At 41.8% G+C, this 14,216-nt stretch overlaps 1 protein-coding gene across 1 annotated transcript; it reads left to right on the top strand.

Annotated features, from left to right (window-relative positions):
- On the top strand, positions 1 to 14,216 carry SPNS1 (sphingolipid transporter 1 (putative)). The gene is made up of 13 exons (XM_042476034.1): positions 1 to 134; positions 1,451 to 1,682; positions 1,873 to 1,938; positions 2,080 to 2,216; positions 2,794 to 2,945; positions 6,705 to 6,771; positions 7,192 to 7,334; positions 9,960 to 10,118; positions 10,419 to 10,608; positions 11,273 to 11,338; positions 11,915 to 12,013; positions 12,844 to 13,015; positions 14,097 to 14,216. The coding sequence occupies exons 2-13, from the start codon at positions 1,472 to 1,474 to the stop codon at positions 14,189 to 14,191; spliced, it is 1,557 nt and encodes a 518-aa protein (XP_042331968.1). The 5' UTR covers positions 1 to 134; positions 1,451 to 1,471; the 3' UTR covers positions 14,192 to 14,216.

The raw sequence follows: 14,216 nt of genomic DNA, 5'->3' as shown, positions 1-14,216 counted from the left end.
GCTGTAACGCCCCCAAGTGGCGGAAAAGGAAGAAGCGGAATCACGTGATAGGTGCTTTAAAAAAGAAGCAGCAGCAGCAGTAGCATTAGGTCACGTGTTTCGAGCCGCCTGCACCGCAGAGCCTGGGCGGCGGGGTATGTTTGTGGGGAAGGGGTGACGCGTGTCGGGGTTGCGTGTCAGCGGTGGGAGAGCGGGAAAAGGGGTTTGGTGAAAGTTCCACCCCCTTTTAATGGGGTTTTTGGGGTGTTTGTTGTCCTAACCTCCCGAGCCCCCTGGGCCCAAACTCTGCATCTCATTTTCCGCCCGAAGGGAGGAAAAAAGGAAAAGCACAGATAGAGGATGAAGGAGACTTTTATGCCTGAAAGGGATCTGGGAGCCCAAGTAGAGCACAACAATGCGATGCAGCAGCTGAAAAGGCCAATGCGATAGTGTCCTGATCAAGGGAAGTATATATTCTGCTCTGGTCAGGGTCAGGATTAGTTCTGGGCACCAGAATTGAAAATGGATGTGGAGAAACTGGAGCATGTCCGAAGGAGGGCGACTAAAGTGGTGAAGGGTCTGGAAACCTTGCCTTATGAGGAACGCCTCAGGGAGCTGGGGATGTTTAGCCTGAAGAAAAGAAGGTTAAGAGGGGATATGATAGCCCTGTTTAAATACTTGAAGGGATGTCATATTGAGGAGAGAGTGAGCTTGTTTTCTGCTGCTCCAGAAACTAGGACCCGGAGCAATGGATGCAAGCTCCAGGAAAAGAGATTCCACCTCGACATTAGGAGGACCTTCCTGACAGTCAGGGCTATTCGACAGTGGAACAAACTCCTTCCTCGGAGTGTAGTGGATTCTCCCTCCTTGGAGGTCTTTAAACAGAGGCTGGATGGCCATCTGTTGGGGATGCTTTGATTGTGAGTTCCTGCATGGCAGAATGGGGTTGGACTGGGTGGCCCTTGTGTTCTCTTCCAGTTCTGATTCTATGAAAACGCACATCCCACTTCTGGTTCCTGTTCACGAATGTTTCAAAATGATTCAATTCTAGCCAGCCAATGGGGAAATTTGAATCGATTCCGATCCGCTCATGGTTTGCATTCGCATGGGATCGATTTATTTAAAAAGAAGCAGGGGGAAATTGGCATCAAAAAGATGAAGGTTAAATGGGTCTAGAGGGTGGCCTTGATTGAGATCCAGAAATACACTGCAGAAATAATCCAGTTCAAGACCACTTTAACTGCCCTGGCTCTCTGGTAATGGATTGACAATTGAATTCTGAAGATAGTGAGGGTCTGTTGTTCTGAGAAGATTATCTTTCTCTTCCCCAGGCTAGGCTCAGACTGGCTAGTGATCAGGGGCTTTCATGAAGGTTTAATGATGAAAGAGACCCTGAATGGAAAATATATTGTCTTTTTTTGGCTTTGGAAGGTACTGACCCATTTCCTTCTTCCATTTGTATTTCTCCCAGTGACCCTTCTTGTCCCTGGCCATGGCATCCCAACCTTATGCTGATACAGCCCCGATCCTAACCCAAGCAGATGACACAGACGATGAGGAAAAAGAAGGACTCCAGTCAGGACCTGAAGGGGAAGTAGAGGTAGAGGCCCTTACGGGTATCTCCTCTGTGCATGCTGGCTTCATTGTAGGTGTCCTCTTCTTTATCAACTTGCTGAACTACATGGACCGCTTCACTGTGGCAGGTAAGAACATTGAATCGCACAGAACAATTATTGGCTTTGGATTTCTGTTCTCAGTTGATTGAGATGCATGGGGGGTATAACCTCTGAACGAAAGGAACGCCAGTTCCTCCCCCACCCTCTTTCGTTCCTACACATAGCATGGGCATAATCACTTGCCCCAAAGATAATTCTGTAACCTCTCCTCTATCAGGTGTTCTTCCTGACATTGAAACATTTTTTCATATTGATGACAGCAAATCAGGACTTCTACAGACAGGTGAGGAGCAAGGTGTTTGGGTTTGTTCCTTTTTTCTTTACTCCCCTCCCCAGCATTTTATAAGGATAGTGCTGTTGAAGCAGTGTGTGCCATTTGGGATCACTGGTTGTCTTAAACGTTTTTTTTTTTCTTTCCTGACAGTTTTTATTAGCAGCTACATGGTACTGGCACCAATCTTTGGTTATCTGGGAGATCGGTATAATCGCAAGTATCTGATGTGTGTTGGAATCTTCTTCTGGTCGCTTGTGACTTTGGCAAGCAGCTACATCCCCCAGGAGGTATTTTTGTGGGATGGAAAGAGTTTTGCATAGCTGAGATGGTTTTGTAGGCCAGTTCCTACATGGCTATAGGGAGAACTTTAGGTTTTGAATATGTCTGTATTATCCTCCCCCTCACAACTCTGGGGTTTACAGGACAAACCCACAAAGATGCCTTCTGAGGCAGTGCATCCTTATCTGTTTACCCAATGCCATTCCTTCCTTGATAGTTCCATTCCAAAGTTTCCAAAATCCACAGCAGTGTAATTACTTAGTTGAGCCTTTTATAATAAAGTTTAAAAGTTAATAGCTGATGAGAAAACTTTCTGAAACTTTTCTCTTTGATTTTTTTGGAGGAGGTTCTTGTCACATAAACTGGAACAGTGGCTTTTTATGATATGTATCTCAGTAGCACTTAACTCCTGGCTCCCAACCAAAGAACATAGGAATTGTAATTATGAGAAGAGGCTAGGAGCATTTCATAAATAACTCACTCGTGACTGCAGATCTCAGAGTTCTTTAGGGGGATTTTTAGTCTTGAAACATAAATGTCTCTCATGCTGTGCTGTTCTGTTTGTCTGTTTTCTCCACTGTATAGTGGTTCTCGCTATTGCTGCTGACACGAGGCCTAGTAGGTGTGGGAGAGGCTAGCTACTCAACTATTGCCCCCACCATTATTGCTGACCTGTTTGTGGGTGAACGGCGATCCCGCATGCTCAGCATCTTCTACTTTGCTATACCTGTGGGCAGGTGGGAACACCCTCTACTCTGTCTGGTGAAGGATGGGAGGGACAAATTGTGCTTTACAGCTGATGAATTTTGACTGGAGCTGCTTGTTTCCAAATACAGTAGTCTTCCAGTATACTTCCAAGACACTGAAAATTTGGATCTTTTCCAACATTGATTTCAGGCCTATTGGGAACATTAAGAGCCTTGGTTGTTCGGGTGAATGATGTGCACTGTGGTAAAGGGAGTTAAATCCTGTTAATTCTTCAAGATCTTTCAATGGTTTTCAATTCTGTTAAACATGGTGTTTATGTATATTGCATGGCTGGGTTAAGCAGAGCTTGGAAAAGTTATTTTTGGGCTATAGCTCCCAGAATTGCTCACCAAGCTTCGGCATTCTAGGAAATATAATTCAAAAAAAGAATTATCCGGTTTCTGGGTTTGAGGGGCAGTGGATTCCATTGGCTCCAAACCTACACAGTCAGTTGATCTCGAAAGCTTGTTTGGGGAGATTTCAGCTCGTTACAAAAATTTACGGGGTGGGGGGGAGCATTGAGAGATATTGGCCCCAGTGTCATTAATATGAAGATGACACACATCTCTATCTTCTTCCCCTTGCTGATTCCAGGGAGACTGTGGAATTCCTGAATGGCAGTTTGTAGGCATTTTGGGATGGATGAGGGAAAACAAGCTTGAAATTTAGTAGAGACAAGTGTATGGCTGGAGAAATCTGCTGATCTGAATAGAGGGATTAAATAGCATTGGATGGCATTGCACCCCCACTTCAAGGATCAAGTTCAAAGCTTATGGGCCATACTGGATTTGTTGCCCTGGATTAGTAATGGGCTGTAAGCAGCCAGGAGTGCTTTGTACATAGTTCCACTAATATGTCAGCTGTAACCCTGTCTAGGAAAAGCAAGCTTGGACTCAGTATGTAGAGAGATCTTGTAGCACTTTTGAGACCAACTGAAAGAAAGAAGTTGACAGCATGAGCTTTCATAGACTTAAGTCTACTTCCCCAAATGCATCTGTGGAAGTAAGTCTGTGAAAGCTCATGCTGCCAACTTCTTTCTTTCATTTGGTCTCAAAGGTGCTGCAAGATCTCTCTACATACTGATTCTACAGACTAATATGGCTATATCTTTGAATTCTATCAGCTTGGACTCAGTATGCTGTACAGGGAACTGCCCTTGAAGATCACTTGGAAATTTCAACCAGTACAGAATGCAGCTATTCATATCCTTGTTGAGGTTAGCTAATAAGCTATTGGATTGTATTACACTAGCTCAGCATCAGCTGCATTGTTTGTCCTGTTTCGGAATGCTGCTTTTGACCTTTAAAATGGTTTGGGAGGGGGTGGTTTGAAGGATCAGCTACATAACCTGCTGGTGCTTTATGATAATCTTCAGAAGGCCTGCTCACTAGACTATCTCTGTGAGCAATAGAACAGGCATGCATACTCAGTGATGGTCTTTGCCTTATGGAATTTTCTTGTGATGATGGATATTATAGAATCATAGAATCGTAGAGTTGGAAGAGACCACTAGGGCCATCCAGTACAACCCCCTGCCATGCAGGAAATCCAAATCAAAGCATCCCTGACAGATGGCCATCTAGCCTCTGTTTAAAGACCTCCAAGGAAGGAGACTCTATCACCCTCCGAGGGAGTGCATTCCATTGTCGAACAGCCCTAACTGTCAGGAAGTTCCTCCTAATGTTCAGGTGGAATCTCTTTTCCTGCAGCTTGCATCCATTGTTCCGGGTCCTGTTCTCTGGAGCAGCAGAAAACAAGCTTGCTCCCTCTTCAATATGACATCCTTTCAAATATTTAAACAGGGCTATCATATCACCTCTTAACCTTCTTTTCTCCAGGCTAAACATCCCCAGCTCCCTAAGTCGTTCCTCATAGGGCATGGTTTCCAGACCCTTCACCATTTTTGTCGCCCTTCTTTGGACACGCTCCAGTTTCTCAATGTCCTTTTTGAATTATGGTGCCCAGAACTGGACACAATATTCTAGGTGGGGCCTGACCAAAGCAGAATACAGTGGCACTATTACTTCTCTTGATCTAGACACTAAACTTCTATTGATGCAGCCTAAAATAGCATTGGCCTTTTTAGCTGCCGCATCACACTGTTCACTCATGTTCAACTTGTGGTCTACTTGGACTCCTAGATCCCTTTCACATGTAGTTTCATTCAGCCAGGTGTCACCCATCCTATATCTGTGCATTTTATTTTTCTGCCCTAAGTGCAATACCTTACATTTCTCCGTGTTGAATTTCATTTTGTTAGCTTTGGCCCAGCTTTCTAGTCTATTCAGGTCATTTTGAATCTTGATCCTGTCCTCTGGGGTATTAGCTATTCCCCCTAATTTGGTATCATCTGCAAATTTGATAAGTATGCTTCCAATTCTGTCATCCAGGTCATTGATAAAGATGTTGAATAGCACTGGGCCCAGGACAGAGCCCTGTGGGACCCCACTGGTCACTTCTCTCCAGGATGAAAAGGAGCCATTGTTGAGCACCCTTTGGGTTCGGCCGGTCAACCAATTACAGATCCATTTAACGGTTTCTTTGTCTAGCCCACATTTTACAAGCTTGTTTGCAAGAATGTCATGGGAAACCTTGTCAAAGGCCTTAGTGAAATCAAGATATACTATATCCACAGCATTCCCTTCATCTACCAAGCTGGTAATTTTATCAAAGAAAGAGATCAGGTTTGTCTGGCATGACTTGTTTCTCTGAAACCCATGTTGACTTTTTGTGATTATGGCATTGCCTTCTAGATGTTCACAGACTCTCTGTTTAATGATCTGCTCCAGAATCTTTCCTGGTATTGATGTCAGACTAACTGGACGATAATTGTTGGGATCCTCTTTTTTCCCCTTTTTGAAGATGGGGACAACGTTTGCCCTCCGCCAGTCTGCTGGGATCTCTCCTGTTTTCCAGGAGTTTTCAAATATGATTGCTAATGGCTCCGATATTACTTTTGCCAGTTCTTTTAATACCCTTGGATGGAGTTCATCTGGTCCTGGAGACTTAAATTCATTTAGATTAACAAGGTGTTCCTCTACTATCTCTTTACTTATTCTGTGCTGAAATTCCCCTATTCTGTCCTCTGCTCCATTATCCTCAGGTTGAGCACCCTTTGCCTTTTCTGAGAAGACTGAGGCAAAGAAGGTGTTGAGTAATTCTGCCTTTTCTCTGTCTCCTGTTAGCATTTTGCCATCTTCTCCACGCAGTGGCCCTACCGTTTCCTTCTTCTTCCTCTTGCTGCAGACATATCCAAAAAAGCCCTTTTATATTGATAGCTGTAGGTCCTGTTAGCTTCCTATGTGGCTGCTTTTGAGGGCTTCAACAGACCTTTTTCTTCCGTCCTTTAATTGCATTGAATTAATTGATTGCATATGCTGCTTCTTGTTTGTATTGCATTTTGTTTTTTGTTTTTAATTTAAAACTGGTTTCTTAAAATCATTTAATGTAGAGTTTTTGATGCAACACACTGTTGGTCTTGAGAAGGCTACATTTGTCAAACATAGTTAAGGGATGTATTAAATAAATAATAATTAAATTAGAAACCAACATTTTATTGCTGTTAAAGCAAGCTATGAGTATGTTGCCCATTGGCATGTTGGCTGAGGGATTCTGGTGTGGTAGTCCAAAAAAGTAACGTTTCCAAGCTCTGAGTTACTTATAACCTGTAAAATAACTTGTGTTAGTTGCTGAAACGAGTAAGTCTGCCTGAGGATGGGTCTGACTATTCTCTCCTTTCTTCCATACAGTGGACTGGGCTACATTGTGGGGTCAAAGGTGAAAGACCTGACTGATGACTGGCATTGGGCTCTGAGAGTAAGTTGTTGTTGTTGTTGTTATTATTATTATTATTATTATTATTATTTATATAGCGCTGTAGATTTACACCGTGCTGTACATACAAACAATAAAATCGATAACAATGAAACCTGCCAATGATGTACATTCTGCAAAATACATATAAAACAATAGATAATAAATAATGCAAGATAGAATTAGATAAAAGTAAGCAGCCAACAAATTAAGTAGGGTGAAAGGATAGTTGCATTAATCAGTTTTTCCTGTGTTATGATTGTATCGTATTTTTCTAGTTTTCCTGTGGTATTACCTTTTATCAAATAAATAAATAAATAAATAATACACTGCCTGCCTTACATCTATCCATGCAGGTTTTATCTTTTTGTCTTCATGGTGCCTCAGAGTGAGATCTCTCTTCTTTCATGTTGTCCTCTGTAGGTGACTCCAGGTCTGGGAGTGGTGGCTTTGGTGTTGCTGCTAAGTGTAGTACGTGAGCCACCTCGGGGCGCTGTGGAGACACACTCCGATGCTCCCCTGCAGTATACTTCATGGGCAGCTGATCTGCGGGCTCTGAGCCGCAAGTGGGTAATGTAGGAATGGTTGCGTTTGCTACTACTTTGTAGACTACCCTCTATTGACTCCCCCTGCCCCCCACTGACTTTGCACTGATCAAGGCTAGTCTACCTCTGGCACAGTTCCTTTTTGGTTGTAGTTCCAAGGATGCCCCAGCTGAAGAATTCCGAGAGTTGCCCTCCTTCCCCCCAATCCCCCAAGATCTTTTCTGGTTCTTTAGATTTCACATTTGTGTCAATTCGAAATAAATTAGGTAAAGCAGCTTTATATTTAATAACTTGCCAGGTAGCCAAAGGGGACCAGGAATTCTGGGTAGGTGGGTACATAAAATTTTATATAGGTGAATGAGGGAGCTTATGGAAGAAGGGTGGGTTTTCTGTCTTTTTTTCCAGTAGTCGTTTCTGTGTTAGCCATAAAGGAAGGGACACCTTAAGAATCTTCAATGATTCACTCACTTTTTTGCATTTTGTTGCAATACAATGATTTAAATTTAATTGGCATTTTTACTATTTCATTTACACAAGATGTTCTCCACTGTGAAAGTGCAAAATATTTTTATTATGGCATTGCAGTTAATTAAACAAAATAGTCTACTACTAGTTGGTTGCATAAGTATTCACTCCCTTTGTAGTGACACACATTAATATGCTCTGATATAACTTATAAATTGGAAATGACTTGAAGGCACACAACACAGCCCATTGCCTTTAGCAGCCATGTAAAGAGTTGAATGGAGCCCACCTGTGCACAATGCCTCCAGAGTTAGTTATAGAGCATATCTAAATAAGAACAAAGAAGCCATTTAAAAAGTCTGGGATAAAGTTGCACTGAAACATCAATTAGGGATGGGTTCTTTTTAAAAATCTCATACTATGAATACATCACAGAGCTCCATGAAGCCCATTATAAAAAATCACAACTCTGCCTAGAGAAGGCAGACCACCAAAACTCAGTGACTATGGGACAGGGGATTAGAGAAGCAACCAAAAGGCTAATGGGAATTCTGAAGGAGCCAAAGAGATCCACAGTTGAGATGGGAGAAATAATCCATGGGATAACTGTCACCAAGACACTCCACAAAACAGCTTTATAGAAGAGAGAAGAAGGCCATTGCTCCAACACGTACCAAAACCCATTTGGAGTTTGCAAAAATCATGTGGGAGAAACAGGAAATGTGGAAAAATATTTGCATGGGTGATGAGACTAAAACTGAAGATTTTAACAAAAAACAAACAAACCACAGTAGGGTGTGAAAGTCAACAGGGCTCATTGTCATGAACATCATCCTTGTCTTCATAGAGAATGATGGTTGTAGCATCATGTGGGAATGCTTTTTGATGGCAAGGAGTTGGAAATTTCTCAGGAATTAGAGCAAGATGGATGGATCCAATGTAGGCAATTGTAGAAGAAAAATGGATTCATTTGGCAGGGGACCTGGGAATGGGACAGAGGTTGTGCTTTCAGTAGGATAAGAGTCCTAAACGCACAGCCAAAGTTACCATGAAGTAGTTTAAAAGCATCCTAAGTATCTTAGTATGATTGGTGAAATGCCACACTTCAGTCTGATGTTTGGCAAGCTCCTGTTTACCAGTGTTCGCCATCTAGCCTGACATAGCTGAAGCAATTTTGCCAAGGAAAATTGGCATAATTTGCAAGATCCAAATGCACAAAATTGATCAAAACTTGACTCAAGGAGACTAACAGCTGTCATAGCTAGCAGAGGCACTCCTACGAAATACTAAAACCAATGAGTCAATACTAATGCAGACAAAAGGTGCCAGTTTGTTTTTGAGTAATGGGAGACAAAGTTTCATGAAAAATGGCCTGTCTACCATTATATTTTCCCCTGAACACATTCATCAGACTAACTGTATCTTTACTGAGTAAGCTATAGCAATGCCCCACCAAATCCTGTATAATACAGCAGAGACAACAAATCAGTATAAAAATGTTCCTCAATTCAGAACATTCTAAAAATGCCTTAGAGCTGTTATCATGATGAGCAATAGCCTTGGTAAACATGCCATTAGTGATACCCTTTGCCATGTCTATTCATATGTTTGCTTATCTTGTATAATTTTATTCTTCAAACAATTCTCAGTGCAAAGCATACAGGGTTTGTTGTTGACCTGAGCTTGTGACCAGAGTGTTGCAGTTCTGAAAGAGACACAGTGCCTCTGCTTCCTCCTGCAAGTTGGCCATTCATAGCCTCTGATACTCTGTAATGGGACAAAAGCAACCCAGCAGTGTCTTGATTGTTCTTGCTGCCTGTGTGGACACAGTTTGTTCACTCTGTATTTGATGCCTGGGATTTTTGAGTGTTCAGGCTATAAATGCTCTCTGTAGAATTTGAAAAATGTTTATTTTATATTGCAATTCCCAGAGTATCCCAACCAATGTCTGTCTAAAAAGCAGTTTTTCCAGGCTCTGGATATGCCAATTTTGTCTGGAGCAGTAAATCTGTGATGATGCTGACAGTATTTATTATCTCTTAATGGTACACCCATCAGTTGCCTTTGTGAATTGGCTGTAAGATTGTTTGCTTTGGATGTGTAAATAATTCCTAACAACTATACGGTGTGCTCACATAGACTTTCTATTTTTCTCCCCCTCTCCCCAATCTTAATTGACAGTCGCAGTTTTGTGCTGTCATCACTAGGTTTCACAGCTGTGGCCTTTGTAACAGGGTCCCTGGCTCTGTGGGCACCTGCATTTCTGTACCGCTCACGCCTGGCTAATGGAAGCCTTCAGCCTTGCCCGCCTGGGAAAGTTTGTACTGGTGACTCTGACAGGTGAGTTAGCAGGGAATGACCTTCAGTTAAGACCTCTACTTCAGATCTTGCATGGGGGACAAGGGAACCCTTTTTCTTTTTACTGAACTTTTGTACCATAGTAGTTAAGCAAGTGGCCTACAAATTGGGAAATTCTGCATCTTGAATCAGTAGTGTCTGTTGTGCCACATCTTTTAGTCTCAGTGTCTCATGTGTACACTGAATATAATAATGATGAACTACCCTATGTGCCTTATCTGCAATATTTTGAACCTTCTGTCTAGTATCACCACAAATCTCATGTCTTCACTTTTTCTGCAGTCTCATCTTTGGCATTATCACTTGTGTGACTGGCGTGCTGGGTGTTACTTTGGGAGTGGAGATTTCTCGGCGCTGGCAGCGTACCAACCCTCGTGCTGATCCCCTGGTGTGTGCAACGGGACTGATTGGCTCTGCTCCCTTCCTGTTCCTGGCAGTGGTGTGTGCTCAGAGCAGCATCATCGCCACTTATGTGAGTTTGCTTTTCTCCCCAACTTTCACCTGCAGATTTTGTACACTCTTTGCGTGTTGCTAGCCTTCTTGAATTATTGTATTATCCTGTCCTGACATAACAGATTCATTTTTGGGCCATAGTTAAGAGCATGTGACACTGGGTGTGTAGGGTCATTTGCTAGTTTCTATCAAGCCATAAAAAAACCATTCAGGCTGCATCCACACTTCAGAAATAATGCCGTTTCACACCACCTTAACTGCCATGACTCACTGCTATTGAATTCTGGGAAATGTAGTTTTTGGTGGCACCAGAGCTCTCTGACAGAGAAGGATTAATATCTTACAAGTTCCCAGAATTCTACCACATTGAGCAATGGGAGTTTAAGTGGTGTGAAAATGAATTATTTCCACAGTGTGGCTGCAGCCTTGGTGACCTTGTGCCAGTCACACACTTAGCCTGAGCTGCTTCACAGAATTGTTGGAAATAAAACATAAGGAAAGCCATGTCTTTGCCATGGCTCTTATTGGTCATTGGAGGAGAGCTGGAGACCATATATAACTAATTAAAAAAATAAATAAAACATACACAGAATCATAAAAGCAAATGATTTGGAATATTTCAAAGAAAGCCAGCATAGATATTTTAAAACATTAAACTGTTCGTCTTTGTTTCTCTCTTGTAGGTATTTATTTTTATCGGTGAGACTCTACTCTCCCTGAATTGGGCCATAGTAGCGGACATGCTTCTGGTGAGAATTGTGGGAAAGCTGGAATGTACAAAACTGTAATAGTGCACAACAGTTGCAGAATTTCTTGTTATACTTGCAGGTTATGATGTGAATTTGTTGTCTTATGGTCCAACCACATCTGCACTCAGTTCTAGTTCTGGAATGGATACATCAGCAGAATATTGTGTCAGTGGATTTGTGAAGCTGTGCCAGTGTACTTTTCAGGGTGGCATTTTATCTTGCTCTATGCTAGCCGAGCAGTGTTTCCACCCTATCTTATAGCCCCAAAGCTAATGTAATCTCAGGTACAAGGTTGCACCTTTTATTTTATTTTAAAATGCTGCTTATTCACTTAATCTTTTGTGTGCTCTTTATCAGATACATATATGTACACACAATTTATTGTGTGCAAATGTGAGTAAATATACGCTGTGTGGGTATAGACAGAAATGCAACATCAAGGGTAGCTGTTAAAGATGTGCAGGCAGCCATTTATTGCAAGGGAAAGATGTGCTTATTAAATATCAATGTGAAGGAGTCTAGGGACATGTGTACTCCTTAGTAGATGCCATAAGATGGCTTTATTCTTTTTTACAGTATGTTGTTATCCCTACACGCCGATCTACAGCAGAAGCTTTGCAGATTCTAATGTCCCATCTCCTGGGCGATGCTGGCAGCCCTTATCTCATTGGCTTGGTGAGTGCTTGTAGAGTTCATTTTCCCTCCCATTGTACCCTTCATGCTACCTCCTTGAACACCAGTTTCCAGAGCCTTTTTCATCATTTAGTACAATTCTTCTAAGGCTCAAGCAGCTCCCCCTGTTAGTCCACCTGTGCTGTGGATCACTTCTTCAGCCTAAAGGACAATACTGAATTTTAGCCTTATGCAAAACAAATTTATTAGGAAATCTGCTGGTGAGGCTCTGCTTCAGTAGTTGTCAAGAACTAAGGTTGGTTTCCACCAGGAATGGAACTTGTTTGATTGTGGGTAGAAAATACAGGATTATCCTAATAAAAAGATTCATTTTATGTCTTTTGTTAATCTATTGGATGCACATAAAAAGTTATTTTCTGACAGTCCTAAAGACTGAATGGAAAAGAAATCTTCTGATTGTTGTTCTGAATTTGTATTCATAGTTTGTTAAACATACAGTATCTTGTTAATTTTTTTTATGTAGTTCTACCATGTGCAGATTCTTTTAAAATCCCTGAATTGCCTTGGGAAAGTGAGCAAATATCTTAATAAACATGGGCTCATGTACATCTCCCTCCCTCTTTTCTTTTTTTCTTTTTTTCTTTTTTTTTTACCAACAATGTATTGTTGTTTTCAGTTTTTAGGGTTCAGATAATGCATTAATTGTAAACCCAAGATCATTCTTCCAATGTATGTCCAAAAAAAAAAAAAGCTTCCTTCCCTATATAACCAGACAAGCAATAAATACCCAGCTTGGGTGTCTTTCCTATTGGTTCCACTTCTTTGTGTGCTTTATATAGTTTTCATGACTTTCTGTTTAATCTGTGCCCCAGATCAGTGACCGAATCCAGCGTGATCGACCCTTATCATACCTGTCACAGTTTCACAGTCTTGAATATGCGCTTATGGTCTGTGCCTTTGTGGGAGTTGTTGGTGGAGGCTTCTTCCTAGCCACAGCATGCTTCATCCAGGCAGACCGTAAGCGCACAGAGCTCTTTGCACAAGGTAAAGTTCCCTCCCCGCATCTGCATGTAATTGAGATGTAATGTCCTGGCTTAGAGGTGTGGGCCTCAATACCAAAATGGAGACCTAGGCCTGAGATTTTTTCATGAACCACAGGAATATCTGTTTAGCACAGGAATGCCTTTTCTACTATCTACTGTGAAATGATGGAACTTGGCCAGGAAAGGGGACCCACCTACATAATAGTAGTTGTGATTTGTTTGGGAGCAGAGACAGAAGGGAAGCCAGTGCCAGAAAAAGTAAGGAGCTGAAGGGTGCCCAGAGAGTTTAAATTTGTGATGCAAATTATCCAACATGTTTCGGTCAGGAATAATAACTGGTATAAAACACCCACACTCTGGAAGCATCTTTGTGTTTAGCATTAAATAAGCAATCTTCTTACTTAGGAAGGCCTTTGAAGTGTGAATTTTATTTATGTAGTGTGTGTGTGTATAATTGGTGTGCAAATTTTAATGCTTTAATGTTTTTTGTTTTTTATTGAAATATTTTTAACTATGTTGTGTTTTAACTCTTATATCACAATACTAGCATGTTTTGGAAAATGAAATGATGTGACATTAGGGTCTCTTGGCACCACCAAGTTAATCTTATTTCTTTTTCTGTAGTAGCTACTTGAGAGGCAACCATTGAAGCAAGTTCCAGATTACAGGAGTAGCAATTTAAAAGCAAACAAACAAACAAACCAAAAAGTCAGGTTCCTTATCTGAGTGTGTGCACCCACACAACACATGGGCACACAAGTGCAGTGTAAGAAGTCAGGGGAGGCAACCAATCCAGACTTGATCCCAGCTCCTTCATCGCACTTGGGACAATTTGCTTTTTAACAGTACACAACTAGACAAGCAATAAATAGACCATCCACCCATTTCAAATGTTGATACCTTCTCCTTGCTTCTATGGCCAATGGCAAGCCAAGCCCATTGGGGAAATTAAAGAGGAGCCAAAATCTGGTTTTAACACTCCCTTCCCTTCTCTCTTGATTTAAGCTTGACACAATCACATTAATTATTGTCAGGCACCCTGAATGCAGGCTGCTCATCATCTGCTCTTCTTTTCCCTCCAGGGCAATTACAAGAGTCATCAGATCGTGAAGATCGCATTGTTGTTCCTCAACGTGGACGATCGACTAAAGTCCCTGTCTCCAGCGTCCTGATCTGAGCCCCACCACCCCTACACCTTGTCC

Source organism: Sceloporus undulatus, chromosome 6 (assembly GCF_019175285.1).
Source record: "Sceloporus undulatus isolate JIND9_A2432 ecotype Alabama chromosome 6, SceUnd_v1.1, whole genome shotgun sequence".
NCBI classification, from domain to species: Eukaryota; Metazoa; Chordata; class Lepidosauria; order Squamata; family Phrynosomatidae; genus Sceloporus; species Sceloporus undulatus.
This window is presented reverse-complemented; position numbering and strand designations above follow the sequence as displayed.